The sequence below is a fragment of the Lutjanus erythropterus genome, chromosome 14, assembly GCF_056507025.1.
Source record: "Lutjanus erythropterus isolate fLutEry1 chromosome 14, fLutEry1.hap2, whole genome shotgun sequence".
NCBI lineage: Eukaryota > Metazoa > Chordata > Actinopteri > Lutjaniformes > Lutjanidae > Lutjanus > Lutjanus erythropterus.
Window position 1 is genome coordinate 5,928,916 of NC_139330.1, and position 13,459 is coordinate 5,942,374.

A 13,459-nucleotide genomic window follows, 5' to 3' on the forward strand; every position below is an offset into this window, starting at 1 on the left:
GCAAAACAAGCTCCACAAACATGATGTAGAACAGTGTTGTTAGTGTCTATGTGTGTCTGTACTAGAAATGAGAGGAAGATTAGAGGTAGGGTTGGGCAATATGACTTATTAATATTTATCTGGTTATTTTTAGCCTGTTCTGCGATGTACATTTTCTCCAAAATAACATAAATTATCACATGGTGCGAACATATGATGATTGTATAGAATATTATGCTTTGCTGCAGATTAAACTACCCACCTATTTATGACGTAGTTAAAATGGGACAATCATAAACATCTACAGAAATAAAAAGCAACATAGACATTAATGCAGCAATAATATTATTTTAAAAAATCAGATATAATAGTAAAACTAACAGGAACACAGTTTTACTGCAAAGACTAGTTCAAGTAAAATAATACTTACATACTGATTAACAACCTGCTTCTCATCGCTGATACAGATACAGTAAGATAACAGATAGTTTCCTTTTTTTGTATTTTAAAAGGTTCATGTAACCTGCAGTTTAAACACACCTGAGGGTAAGAAAAAATGTGGTGAGCAAAGATGGATGATTTTATATTCCATATCTCTGACCAAACCAAATCTAACTGACATCACTATTAGAATGAGGGCTGATAGGGTAAAAAAAACAAAAAAGTCATATCACGAATATTTTGACTGAAATTGTGACTGTGATATGCAATACGATTAGTGGGGATTATCATTGTTGCATTGCAATTTTCATTTTTACTGAAAAAAAAAAATACTATTAAAATCATTATGATGTGATTTGTTGGGGTCTGTACCAAACAAACGTTTTCTTTCATCTGGAAACCAAGATTTGTGGGTCAGGGCATCTCTGCAGCATTACAGTACTTTGTTATAATGCTGTTTTCTCACACATTGTTCCTTTTACCAAACAAAAAACCCTGAAATTTGGTTCTGTTTCTGTGATTTAGATATTGCACTTGGCCGTATTGTGATTTTGTATTTTATATATTTTTTGTAGTACAGTTCATCATAAAACTTGACAAATATACTTCAATTTTCAAGAGCATTTGCCTGATCATTTAAGTTAACTAATTTGACAAACCAAATATTAGTTTATATTCATCAGCTAATATACAGTGATACTGATATAGACCGATATAGCTGGACAGACCAATATTTACTGTGCATCCCTATCACATATAACAATGTTTTTGATATGCATCTATTGGGATTTTTTGATATACAATATTGTAGGAATGGATATCAGTGCTTCCACAAAATATTAACACAATGATTATATGATTTTTGATAAATCATCAGTAATGTGGATATAATGACTAAAGGGAAATAAAAGAACAGACAGAACAGTCTGGTAAGATCATAAAATTACATCACTTTACTGTAATGCAGCCTTTAAAACCAGGAAAAGACAACTGATATAACAATATCCAAAATCTAAGACAATATGTAGTCTTATATCACAATATCAATATATTGCCAAGCCCTAATCAGAGCTCATAAGAGTCATAAAATCATGCTTTCTCCACTTCAATTCTGTATGAAGTTATTTTAATTTATTTTATTTTATTTTTTCTCTCCCATCTTTCTTTAATTTAAAAAGTCTGCACACCGTTTATGCTGAGTGACAATAAAACTAATTGACAATGACTCTGCCAATTTTAAGGTGTTTTTTAGGCAGCTGAACTAAATGTTTATTAATCAATAATTTAAAAATGCAAATCAGTCTGCTGTGGTTGATGATTCCCTACTTATGTGTTTTGCATTTGTAATTAAAATGTAATAGAATACCCTATCCCTTTAGTGTATACTCTGTATTTTGGTACATTTGCACATTTGAGGAAAAGTTCCCCAAAACACCAGATTCCCCAACTCAGCTCTGTTGTTTTACATGTATCAGTCAGGTCACATTCTGAGGCTGGGCTAGGATGACAAACATGATGAATGTGATATTAATAAGTATAAGACGTACGCCTTGATTTTATTTAGTTCATTAAATCTGTGGTGACACGCAGAGTCAGCCATCTCAAAATGACAATTGCATTGACAACCATCCCTTCTCTTCATGGACAAACTTATTGGATCTTTTAGAAATGAGGCACAATGTTCAATGAGCACTTTGCAGTTTATTATGGATTTATTTGGTTCTCGTCTCACAGAGATTGGAACTTCACTCCAAAATATTGACTGCATGTCGCCATGTTTACGAAGAAGTGTGAGGTGCCGGATAAAAACAAGACAGGAGCATGTGCCAAAACTGGAGAGTGTTTGGGATCACTAACAATGTTGTGGGTCTAGTTGTGTGACTGCTTGCTGTTCGTAGACCTAGCTTGCTGTTTTCTTGGTCCCAAGCTTAAATGAGAAACTCCTCAATAACAGCCAACCACGATTTTCAAAGTCTATCACTTTTAGGTCAAGCAACCCACGGTCCATCCACAGAGATGGACGCTCCACTGATTCAGGAGTTGACTGACATTTTGACATTACAGCCTAATCTGAAATCCTCTTTCTTTTGTTGTCAGACATCATCTCTTTTTTAAATTATTATTATACTAGGATTTATGAAATGGTTGATAGCTCATTTCCATTTACTTTTGTCTTTTGAAGGTTTCTTCATGTTTAGTATGAGTATTATTACAGAGATGCTAATAGACGATATGTACGTGATGCCACAGTACACAGTGTCACTGGAGTTACAAATAAATTCAACAACAAATCTGAGCGATCTGCTGACAGCTAAAGCTAAAGAAAAGAGAAGCAGATGTATTGCTGAAATTCACAGAAACAACTGGAATCCAGGTGTTCAAAAGGCTGACATTTTGTGTCAGGTATGTTGGATTTTTAGGTTAAATCATACCTTAAGTTATATGCATGGCACAACCTCAAGACATCTCACATGTCCCAAAAGGATCTGAATCTCCAATAATATATATAAAAAAAACATACATACATACATATATATACTTGTGGGAAAATGACATCAGTTCTGTCCTCCATGGAAATTGTTGGTCACTCTACCCCTGAATGACTATGGTTGATCATTTAATTTAATCAAACGGAATAAAAAGCACATTTAAAAAAAAAAAAAGGAAAATGTCCAGATGGCTTACATTTAAGAGTCCTCTTTATATTCAGGGGCAGAGGGGTCACTTCCTTGATTCTGAATACTTTGAGTGTTATTATAATGGAGGTCAGGACTGACAAAGTGGGATGATCAAGGGGCCATGCTATGGTAACGCACTTGTATTTAAATATTTAGGTATACTTGAAAAATTTAGTTTTGGGCAAATCAAAAAAATGGCACACAGTGATGCAGACATGGTGCAGGATTCAGTCAGCCTTTACTAAGCTCCTGTACATATCGGGCCTCTTAAAAAAATTGCATATACATGAGATGCAGTGTACATTTTGTTCAATATTCCATGAATTAGCCTTGAGAATGAATTTCTTTTCATATTCGAACATGCCCTCCACAGAGTGAGCTGTTGCTCTGCTGTTAACATCTATATATCTGACCATTCAGTAATAGTCTAGGTCAAGTGTGGTAAAGAGCTGTAAAGTGATGGTTTTAAAATCGTCTTGAGAACACTAAGTGCATTCAGTATTTCACAGAATAATTCAGATAATGTATCGCTTAAAGTGATAACCCAGATGTTCCTCCTAGTTTGCCATAAAATCTCTACTGAGGCCATAACCAGTAGCTTTACAATGTTCTCTAAAAATTGTTAAGACCCTTTAGACAACCTAACACTTTAAAACACTTGTCCAATAAAAAAGTGGATTTTGATTAATTCCACTTGTCCTTTTCCTTCTTAGACAGGTCAGAATGTCTGCTGTGAAAAGGGTTTATTTGTTTTTGGTCATATCTTATGCAATAATATTTGCAGAAAGTTGTGCCTCATTCTGATCAGCACAAAGTTTCTGTCAAAAATCTGCTGCTGTGTCCCTGCAGAGGCGCTTTTCAATAGTCTAGTCTTACCTCTCCAAATTTAACCTGTGGGAAATGTTTAATAAGTGAATTTCTCCTAGATGCCTCCCTGTATGAGTCAGTTCTCAGAAAGGGCTTGAAGGTTTCTGCAGCCGCAGCTGCACCCTGCTCAGTCTCGTCATTGAGAGACTAGGTTTGCCCCCCTGGTGGGAGGTACGAGGTCTGGTTGCCAGCAATAAAAAATGTCCCTTTATGCTGACGACATCATGCTTTTTTAGGTGAACCTTCAGCAGACTGAGTGTTGCCAAGTCCCTGCAGTTCTTACATTACAGCACTGATCTCCAGCATATTTGTCTCTTTTTTGTACATTTCTGATTAGATAATGCGACAGATATAATGTGTAGCAGACTTTAACAAACATCTGACGAGTGATTTTATTAACGCAGGCTTGATGTATTATTGAACATCATGAGCTTTAGTGAGAAAATGTGAAAATTTATGACTGAACATCTAACCCATGTTTTCCTGCAGTTGAGTTTCAAGACTACAGCTTATAGTGAAGTCAATTTAGCAATAACAGCAAGGAATGCTATTGATTAAAAAAGTTAGTTGTTGACAAGCAAAATCCATGCAAACTTTTCTGTTGGAGGATTTGACATAATCCAAATGAGAGAACATGACACATGTTCATCGCTTGTCCTAGGTTGTCTTCAGCAAAAAGTTACTTTTCATGCTTAATATGATTTTGATATAGGCCCCAGAGATGTTTTAGAATGCTCTATGAATCATATTTTTGCCTGAGGTTGTGTGTGAATAAAACATTTAAAGTGGTCTTTTGAATGGACAGCAATTTTACCCCATTGTCTACAAAAAGAAATCCAACTGGCAGCACTGTCATGATAAGACCTGACGGAGAGGCTTCCCAGACAGTCTACGAAGTTTGACCTATCAACTCTTCTTTAATTATTGTAATTGCAGTGCTGTAACATACAGTGTGGTTAAAGGGCTATTACAGTCAGCAGTGTCCTAAACGTTAAGTCATTTCCCATGCTAATGTTTGTTTAAAAAAAAAAACTTACAAAAAAGGATGCATAAAGGTGTGATGCTTATCACTGGCTAAAAACGAGACACTGGCAGTCGAAATGCTTTGCACAATTATCAAGGCTAATGATAAATAGCATTGGAGTTTAGCAAATCCATGAATTTCTCCAACCTCAATGAATGAATTCAGTCACTCACCTCAATAATTTTCACAGACTAGGGGCCCTAACTTCAAGTGTCCTCTAGTGCATTTGCCATCTTGCAGATATGCCAAAAATGACAACTGTACGATAGTAATGCCACCGTCACCATCTGCTTTGCACCAGGTGGAAGATACGGCTCATATTGTTATGGTATGCTTAGTAACCCTTCGTCAGTATCCACTGCTATACTCAACATCATCATCTTGGCTTTTTAGCTTGCTGAATATGTACTCGATATACATGTTAACAGAAAGACGAGTTACTGATCTGATCATGATAATCTTTAGTTCTTCCCCTTCAGTTGATGGTATTTAGCTTTTTGAAACTACACAGACTACACAATTATACTGCAATGAATCTTACATGCTATGTTTTATTCAAAATCCAATTACAGAGCTCTAAACTTCAAAAAGTATATGAGTGGGAGAGAAATATAAATTATATATACATCAAATTTACATGTAAAATATAGAAATCAAGCAAGCATCAAAGGATTTGAGAATTCTAAAGTAAGTGTTAGTGACACCCCTCTGATTCACTCAGAGACCCCATCTTCCCAGGTCAATCTCAGGGCCTGTGATTAGATCAACAGACATTAATCCTCCCAACTTTAGTTCAGCATCAGCATCTTATGGCTGGCAATTTAAGAGCAAGAGAATGGTAGGTCCACAGGAGACAGAGCCATAAGTCAATATGGTAGCCAAGCTTTTAAATGAAGCCAAAGGACTCCATGTGATGCATGAGCTTTGAGATCAGCCTCGTGTCATCACTGCTGGGTACAATCAAACAGACTGGGAGATAATATATAAGGAATATGCATGTGCAAATATCCCAGGTAATGAGGAAGAAATTTACCATAATTGTGGATTTGCATTACTGAATAAAATCCTCTCTATTAAAAAGTGACTGGTTGAGTATGAAGTGACAATGGCTTTCATCTCAAATCCAATGCAAAGCCACTTAGCTATGTGAAATTAACAGAGTTATAGATAGTCATGGCACATATAGACACAGAATACATTTTTATGTACTTTAATTCACTCTCATACCTTATACTTAGTTAACCATGCAGGGATGAAAAAAAGACAAAAGGTTAAGATTTGAGTTACTGGCATGATGAGTACAGCTACAGCATGATTCAACATACAGTGGAAAAATAAATTAACTGAATTTATCTGACCTTTAAGGAGAAATCTGTAATATAATTTCTATTACGAATCATAGACCACAATGTGTCTTCAGAGATCAAGCAGCCATGTTATGTTAAAATACTCGCTACTCTGACAGTAACGTAACAGCCACCCCCCTTTGAAATTTCTATTCCAGGCCGGAATAACGGTATTTGTTGGTCCTTTTCATGTTAATTAGAGTTTAATGCCATATATAATGCCAAATGTTCACCAAATGAGTAAGTGTCTGTTTGTACATCATAAGAAATCATTAATAATCTTGTAGATGGTTTTTTTTAACGTTAAAGTGAATAATAATGGAGAGTAACAGGCAGTGAGTGCAGTGTAGTGTTCCTGCACCCCGCCTAAGGAGGGAAAGGGGGGCAATAGGTTACTTAAACAATAGACTGTATATTAAATAGGATATCAACATATCTAATATACAGTCTATGGCTCCAACTTGCTATTCAGAATCCTGTTCTCATTTTTGCATGCACAATTGCTATAATAGTGCTCCTTTAAAGCATAATCTCATCTAGGATTGAGCTCTTTATGATATACTGTAGTTAAAAGACTTTTACTGCACCAGGACAACTTAACAAACAACAAGCTAATTTGTTAGTTTTTATTTACTGTCTACTGTATGTTTTACCAATAGAAATATTTTTGCATTTAAACTGTTAAAAGCATTGGTTTGTTTTGGCAGAAATAAGAACAGTCAGACAGCAAACCTCATCAAACCAGAAGACAGTGCTTGATTATAGGGGATGCCTCTGTTTAATATAAATCCAAGTGCACCAGAGTAGGTTTAAATAACGCAGTGAAAGCTAGAACTTGCATCAGTTTGTATTAATTTTAAGTGCACTGGGCAGCAGTGTTTTATACTGTTTACGTCACGTTGTTTGCACTAAGGGTAGATGGCGAGTTCTGCACAAAGAGTTGTGATAAATTAGCACAGGAGTCATGGACAACATTTCCGCTGCTTATGGAACCCGTCACTTAGATTCCATTAAGTTAATCAGGCTTAATAGTAACATACACATAGTAAAGAATGATAAATCACACAGCTCCCAAGGAGAGTTTTGCCACTTGTAGACAGAGAAGACAGAATAGAGCGAAGAAAGCAGATGAAAGGATAAAAAGTGAAATAAAACGAGCTTCTGCATTTGTGTCTGTGAGAAAAAGAGAGGGAGGGGCAGCTGCTGTTGTCACCAAAAGACCTGATTTCTTTGATTGACTTCATCAAAACAGGGAACATCAAAAACACAGACACACAGAGTTGGATTGTCACCGGGCATTCAACAGCAACATGGGGTCAGTGCAAATGTGCAAATGTATTAGGTAATTATCCACTCTTTAGAGAACCGTGAGACGCAAAGTGAGAGAACAGTGGATAAAATTCCATTTGAGACGGATTACATGTCCTTAAGGGAGATTGGTTCTACAATTTACTTGAATTGGTTGTGTATTATTCATTGAGAGCTCCACATTCAATTGTTGTGTAATTTGTCAAATAGGACTCTTTGAGCTCAACAGAAACTGGATAGATTGGGGTTGGCTGTCACTTTTACTCTCACTCCCTGGGTTGATACCCGAGTAGTTTTTTTGTATTTTTCCCCAGTAGGCACTATTCTGTGTTATTCCCACCATGACACCAGCGCCACCACCTCCAGGGAATATTCACAGTCTAGTTACCAAGATAACGGCTATGAAAAATGGACAGCATTAACAAGTGTTACAGCACAGTCAATTTTTCTGATCCAGGAAAAAATGAGAAACTGTAGAATGCTGAGGGAATCAAAATATAGGCATATATTAATGGACACTCAGGTAGATCTATATATATAAATAGGCAGCAGATAAGTGGTTGATAAGCCAGTGAAGGCTGCACATACATCATGCAAAAGTCTCGGGTGAAAGACAGCAGCCTGAGCAATTTGAGCAATTGAATGCCAGAGCTCTAAAATCACAAGGCATTACTAATCCTGAAAGGCCACTCCATCACTACATCTCAACCAAGAGGATGGGAAACCATTTGTCCACAAAAAACTGTAAAAAGCTGCACTGCAGCTCAAATATAATTTTACAAAAACATGCATTATCAACCATGACATATACAGAGAAAAATCTTGTTGGGAAATCTGACAAAAAGGAAGGTTATTCTATTTAGTCCTTCATACATCATCATATTTTCAGATGTCTCAATAGGCACAGCTCCTATTAAGCTACAGAGGCAGGCAGAGTTGGAAATCACCCGATTTGATTATTTGCCTTAATTACTATGCAGATATAGCTCCACTGAACACATGACACAACATTAAACACTTGTCTCAGGTCCCAACTCACCGTGTAAGTGATCACTGCCAACATGCCAATCAAGGTCAAGGAGCTGATGGAGAAAGACAGAGCAGGCAGACCATCTGCAAGAGGGAAGGACAAGAAGGCGATTAGAGATTTGACCTTGGCCTCTGACAGAAATATCAACGCACTCTTTGCCACACATATGAATCATCAAGAGCTGACTTTCTTGTATGTGCTTTGATGGTACTTCAGTCAGCTTTTTTTTTTTCAAACTGTTTCCAGCATTCAGACCGTACTGCAGCGACTGCTTGAACTGAGAAACACAGCATCTAAAATTCTTTCTAAAGACGTATCTAAAATGTCATTGCTGCACTCCTGTAGACAATCCAATGGAAAAATCTCTAACCTCTAAATCTCACCATTGTGCAGTGCACATGATTCACAAGGAACAGCACTGCTGTGTTTCTTGGTAAGACCAAATTACTTTAATGCATGGACTGAAGCTGGTATAGAGGCAGGTACTGAAAGAAAAAAATACATTGGCAAGCTAGTGTCAGCCATTACTCAGCTAACATTTAGGATGGGAAACAATGGGTCTGAGTTTTCTGAGCAACTTTCTTAGAGGCAATTCTGATGACAGTAAATAGATACTGAAAGTAGTGAGAGTTTTCAGTATTATACCATAAACAATTAAAAAATACTGTCTGGAGAAGAAATTATCCTGATTAACTGGGACGCTGTTTTTGAAAATAAATGTGTGAAATTTAACTCTGCACTGATTGTGCAAATAAGGTCAGTTTATGCCTCATGTGGAGGACTGCTCAGACTGTGAAAACAGTTGTATAATATCCTCCGTGGCTCTACAGAAGATCTGTCAAGCCTGAGGAAATAAAAATATTGATGTCATAGTTATGTTGTATTTAGGACTATGCAAGCTTGGGTTTGGCTACATTTTTTTTTTTTTACAGAAAACCAGCATTACAAAACTGGGAATTAACCTTGAAATAAGTGGGAATTTACCAGGTAAGAAGGATCCACAGAGATACTTTTGGGGCATTATGAAAAATGCATGATCCAGTGTTTTTAGGGTGTAAAGCATACAAGCAACTTAAGATCTGAGTGTCTTGGTATCTTCTTTTATTTTGATTATTCTGTTTAAAATCTGTCTTTTACAAGTCTCCCAATCTAATAGACATGCAGTGCATTTTTTGTGTCCTATATATTTCCTCTTATAAACCCTAAAGATATCATAAAACCTCTGTAAAGACAGTAATGATACCACATGCCTAGACACCACTAACGTAAGTGGAGAATTTGTTTATTATTTTTTAGTTATTATGGTGAACTGACTCTTTCAAAGTCTTGAACATGTGTCTATGTAAAGGAAATGTTAAAACGGATCATTTGAGTGCACTGTAGTTAAACCTCTGTTGGAGTTAGGTGACTGACACAGTATTTGGTGTCATTAGGGTTTAGATACCGTGCCTCTCAAACGTTGTACTGTTGAACAATGATACTTCTCTTAATCGACCATCAAGAGAAGGGTTCTTTTCACTGGCAGCCAAAAAAATCCTTATCCCTGTGTGGATACCCCACATGCTTCATCTATAGAAATGTCAGTTGCATCAGTAAACAATTAGAAGCAACAACATTATAAGAGTGGTGATATCCTTGACATGAAATTAGACTGTAAATACATGCATAAATTAATATGTTGGACAAGTATGAGGGGGTACATGCCAAACATACTGTACAATTCTGAGATGCCATATTATTATGAATGTGAATAATAATAATAATAATAATAATAATAATAATAATAATAATAATAATAATAATATGATAATAATAATAAACTTCATTTATATAGCACAATTCATGGATAAAATGCAACACAAAGAATAGATGAACTCCAATGATTGCAAATAAGAACATTTCTTTTAATACTTGTGAAACGACTGCACACTCGATTCAAAGAACACAGCTGATTTTGAACTACATGGATTATTGTAGTGCTAATGTTCTTAAAATTGATTTTCTTGAAGGTACTTGGAAAGAATGTTATTCACAAGGACAAGGAATCATGTTGTTATTCTGATATCTGCCTTTAATGAATTCACTTCAGGAAAGTCTTCGTCTGGAAAGACACATCTGTTCACCATTTTCTGTCATCATTGTCATTTCAAACATTGATCACGGCCCATTTTTAAACAGCTCCTTCAATGCATGTAGGTTGAGTTGATGCGTGTCACCTTTGATTGAGGCGGAAAGGGGACCACCCATCAGGCAAGGGCAACAGTAGGTGTCACACCAGCTGTCAGAGCTGGAGTTAGAAGACAGGGATTGATGAGGAGAGTGATTGCCTCTCTCCCCTGTCAAGATCCCACCTGTTATAGGGTTCAACGCAAAAAGCTACACAGTTGTCCCTTTGTAGATACCCCGCATCCTCTCAGCGGCAACTTCATGGTGCCCAGCCCACCTGTCAGCTCGGGCATAGGTGGCTCTCTGCTTGCCATTCTCCTTGACAGTGGCATTTGATAGGGAATATTAAGTCAGTATTCAGGGCATGTATAATTTGTCCTGTTTATAACATTTATCACTTTCTTTTAGAGGCATTTCACAAGCAGCAGGACAAAGGGGTGGAAAATGGAGATAAATTATATGCCTGCACCCTATTGTATTATATGCAAAAAGAAAACTTTGAAGTCTGACAGCTGGGCTGAACATTAACATTTGAATACATGTTTCCTATTCCCAAGTGTTTTATTGCGATTTTGCCGCCTTTGTTTAGTGGTGAGCTCGGTAAAATAGACAATAGCTCCATGTTCTGCATGGAGAACATTCTGTTCCTGAACTCTACACAAAGCAAAGGATAGATGTTTGCTGCCACTCTTCTTGGTTTCTTGAGCAGATTTTCCGGGGATTAAACAGAGGGAATATTGTCTATTATCAGTGATGCTTCCACATCTGTACAGCTTAGATTCCAGCAGCTATGGAATGAGGTAGCTCTTATCTCACCCTGCATATAGCCCTTCAGGCTTGTGTGCATGCATGAGACTTGTACAGAGAGGTGTTTATTAAGGAGCTCCTTTAGTCCAAGCACCATACTTCTGTAGAGTGACAGAATCATCAAAAGCAAGTAGGAAGCAGCTGTAAGCTCGAGGGGTGGGATATGGCATACTGTATGACTGCAACAATAACACTGTACTACCATGCAACAGCATGTGGAGGCTTATAGCAAGCCATCATAGCTGTTTTTCTCTTTGTGTGCTGAAAAAGTCATATGATGTGGGAAATGGGATTAGATTGTAGTTTGTGTTTAAGAAGATATTTTGGGCATATTTAAAACTTACATTTGAGGGACACCATGCTAATACAGATAAAGTACTATCACAAACTTATGAGCTGACAGAAAATCTTAACTTCAATTCCCTCACCATGAATCTGTCAACTGAAGCAGCCTCAGATGCATTTAAAAAAAATAATAGCCTCTATTTTTACCCATGCTATTTTATAATTTAGTTCGCAAAACACAAACCTGTGACTAAGTGCTCTGTATGTACAGATATTAAAAGAAACATTATGGTTTAATTAAATTAAAAAATATACAAGACTTGGTAACCAAATTGTTAGCGCACAACCTCAACCTTCAATTCCAGCTAGGAACCTTCTCCTGTCTGCCTCTGAGCTGTCAAAACTGTCCTATAAAGGCAAAAATGTCTCAAAAAAGTCTGAACGTAAAAAAAGATGTGCATGAAAAAATGCCGGCATCTGACGTTTTTCTTTTCCTTTTAGAAATGAAGGTTTTATGAAGGTATATCAGAGCAAAAAGGGCTCTCCAGATACATTCAAAATTTGACAAAGGCATAGTTCTCCAAATGTATTCATATACTGTAAGTGGTGTCTCACTTATGACTAGTGTTACACTTCATCACAATGAAATGTTTCAACCTCAGTTCTCTCAGAATGAATCACTGACAGGTCTGAAAGCACAAAAATCTGATTTTGCACAAAACACTGTCTGGTCTGTGAAACTTTGAAACCAGATACAGAGTTTAGTCACGGTTGCACTATGATTAGTATTCTATGTTGTCACAACGCCTATACAACAAAATGTAAATAGAGAGACAGCAGCAAAGTGGAGATTAATTTAATGCAATTACATGCAGGACAAACAAAATCCTTCAAGATGCTGCAGTAGATCTATGGAGTCCTTGTGTGCTGCCCTTTCCAGGACCCCACCCAGAGAGGAGTTGGCTACACAGAAAAAATTAAGAGTAAACATCTCATCTACTTTTAGATTCTCAAAGTTGTTTATGGTGGCACGATGATGCGCTCAGAAGCAAGACTGATTTGCACTACACTTCTTTTATCCATAAAGATATAATTATATCCTACACAAGCGACAAGTCCTATTAAGTTGATTGTGAAATTATAGTGAAATGGAGATAGAAAAACACACATTGTATGGTTTTGTTGCTGGTCAGCAGTAATTTAAGTCATACTGTACATTATTTGTTATACTGTGCATGCACTACAACAAGCAAAATACTTGTTTGATTATTTTTATGTTTTAAGAGCATCAAGATTCTCCAAATCCAAATTGTAAGCACTTTTCTTGGTCAAAGTTGGTAGCATTAACGATCAAATAATTAATTTTAATCACAAAAATCTGAAGATTTTTATTTGACTGTAGATCGATTAAGTTTTATGTGATTGATCAAATTAAATTAATCTCTCAGTGAATAATTATTATCAATCCCTAACTCTAAGATAATGTTTCAATTCAATGTTTCGATTGAAACTTTTTTTTTTAATTTTG

General features: G+C 36.4%; 1 protein-coding gene across 1 annotated transcript in view; it reads right to left on the reverse strand.

The window, feature by feature from the left end:
* Nucleotides 1–13,459, reverse strand: part of lmbrd1 (LMBR1 domain containing 1) — an 80,187-nt gene that overhangs the window by 37,895 nt on the left and 28,833 nt on the right. The window contains exon 7 of the mRNA XM_084736505.1: nt 8,683–8,756. Within this exon, the coding sequence (XP_084592631.1) occupies nt 8,683–8,756 (74 nt within the window). The remainder of the gene's footprint in view (nt 1–8,682; nt 8,757–13,459) is intronic.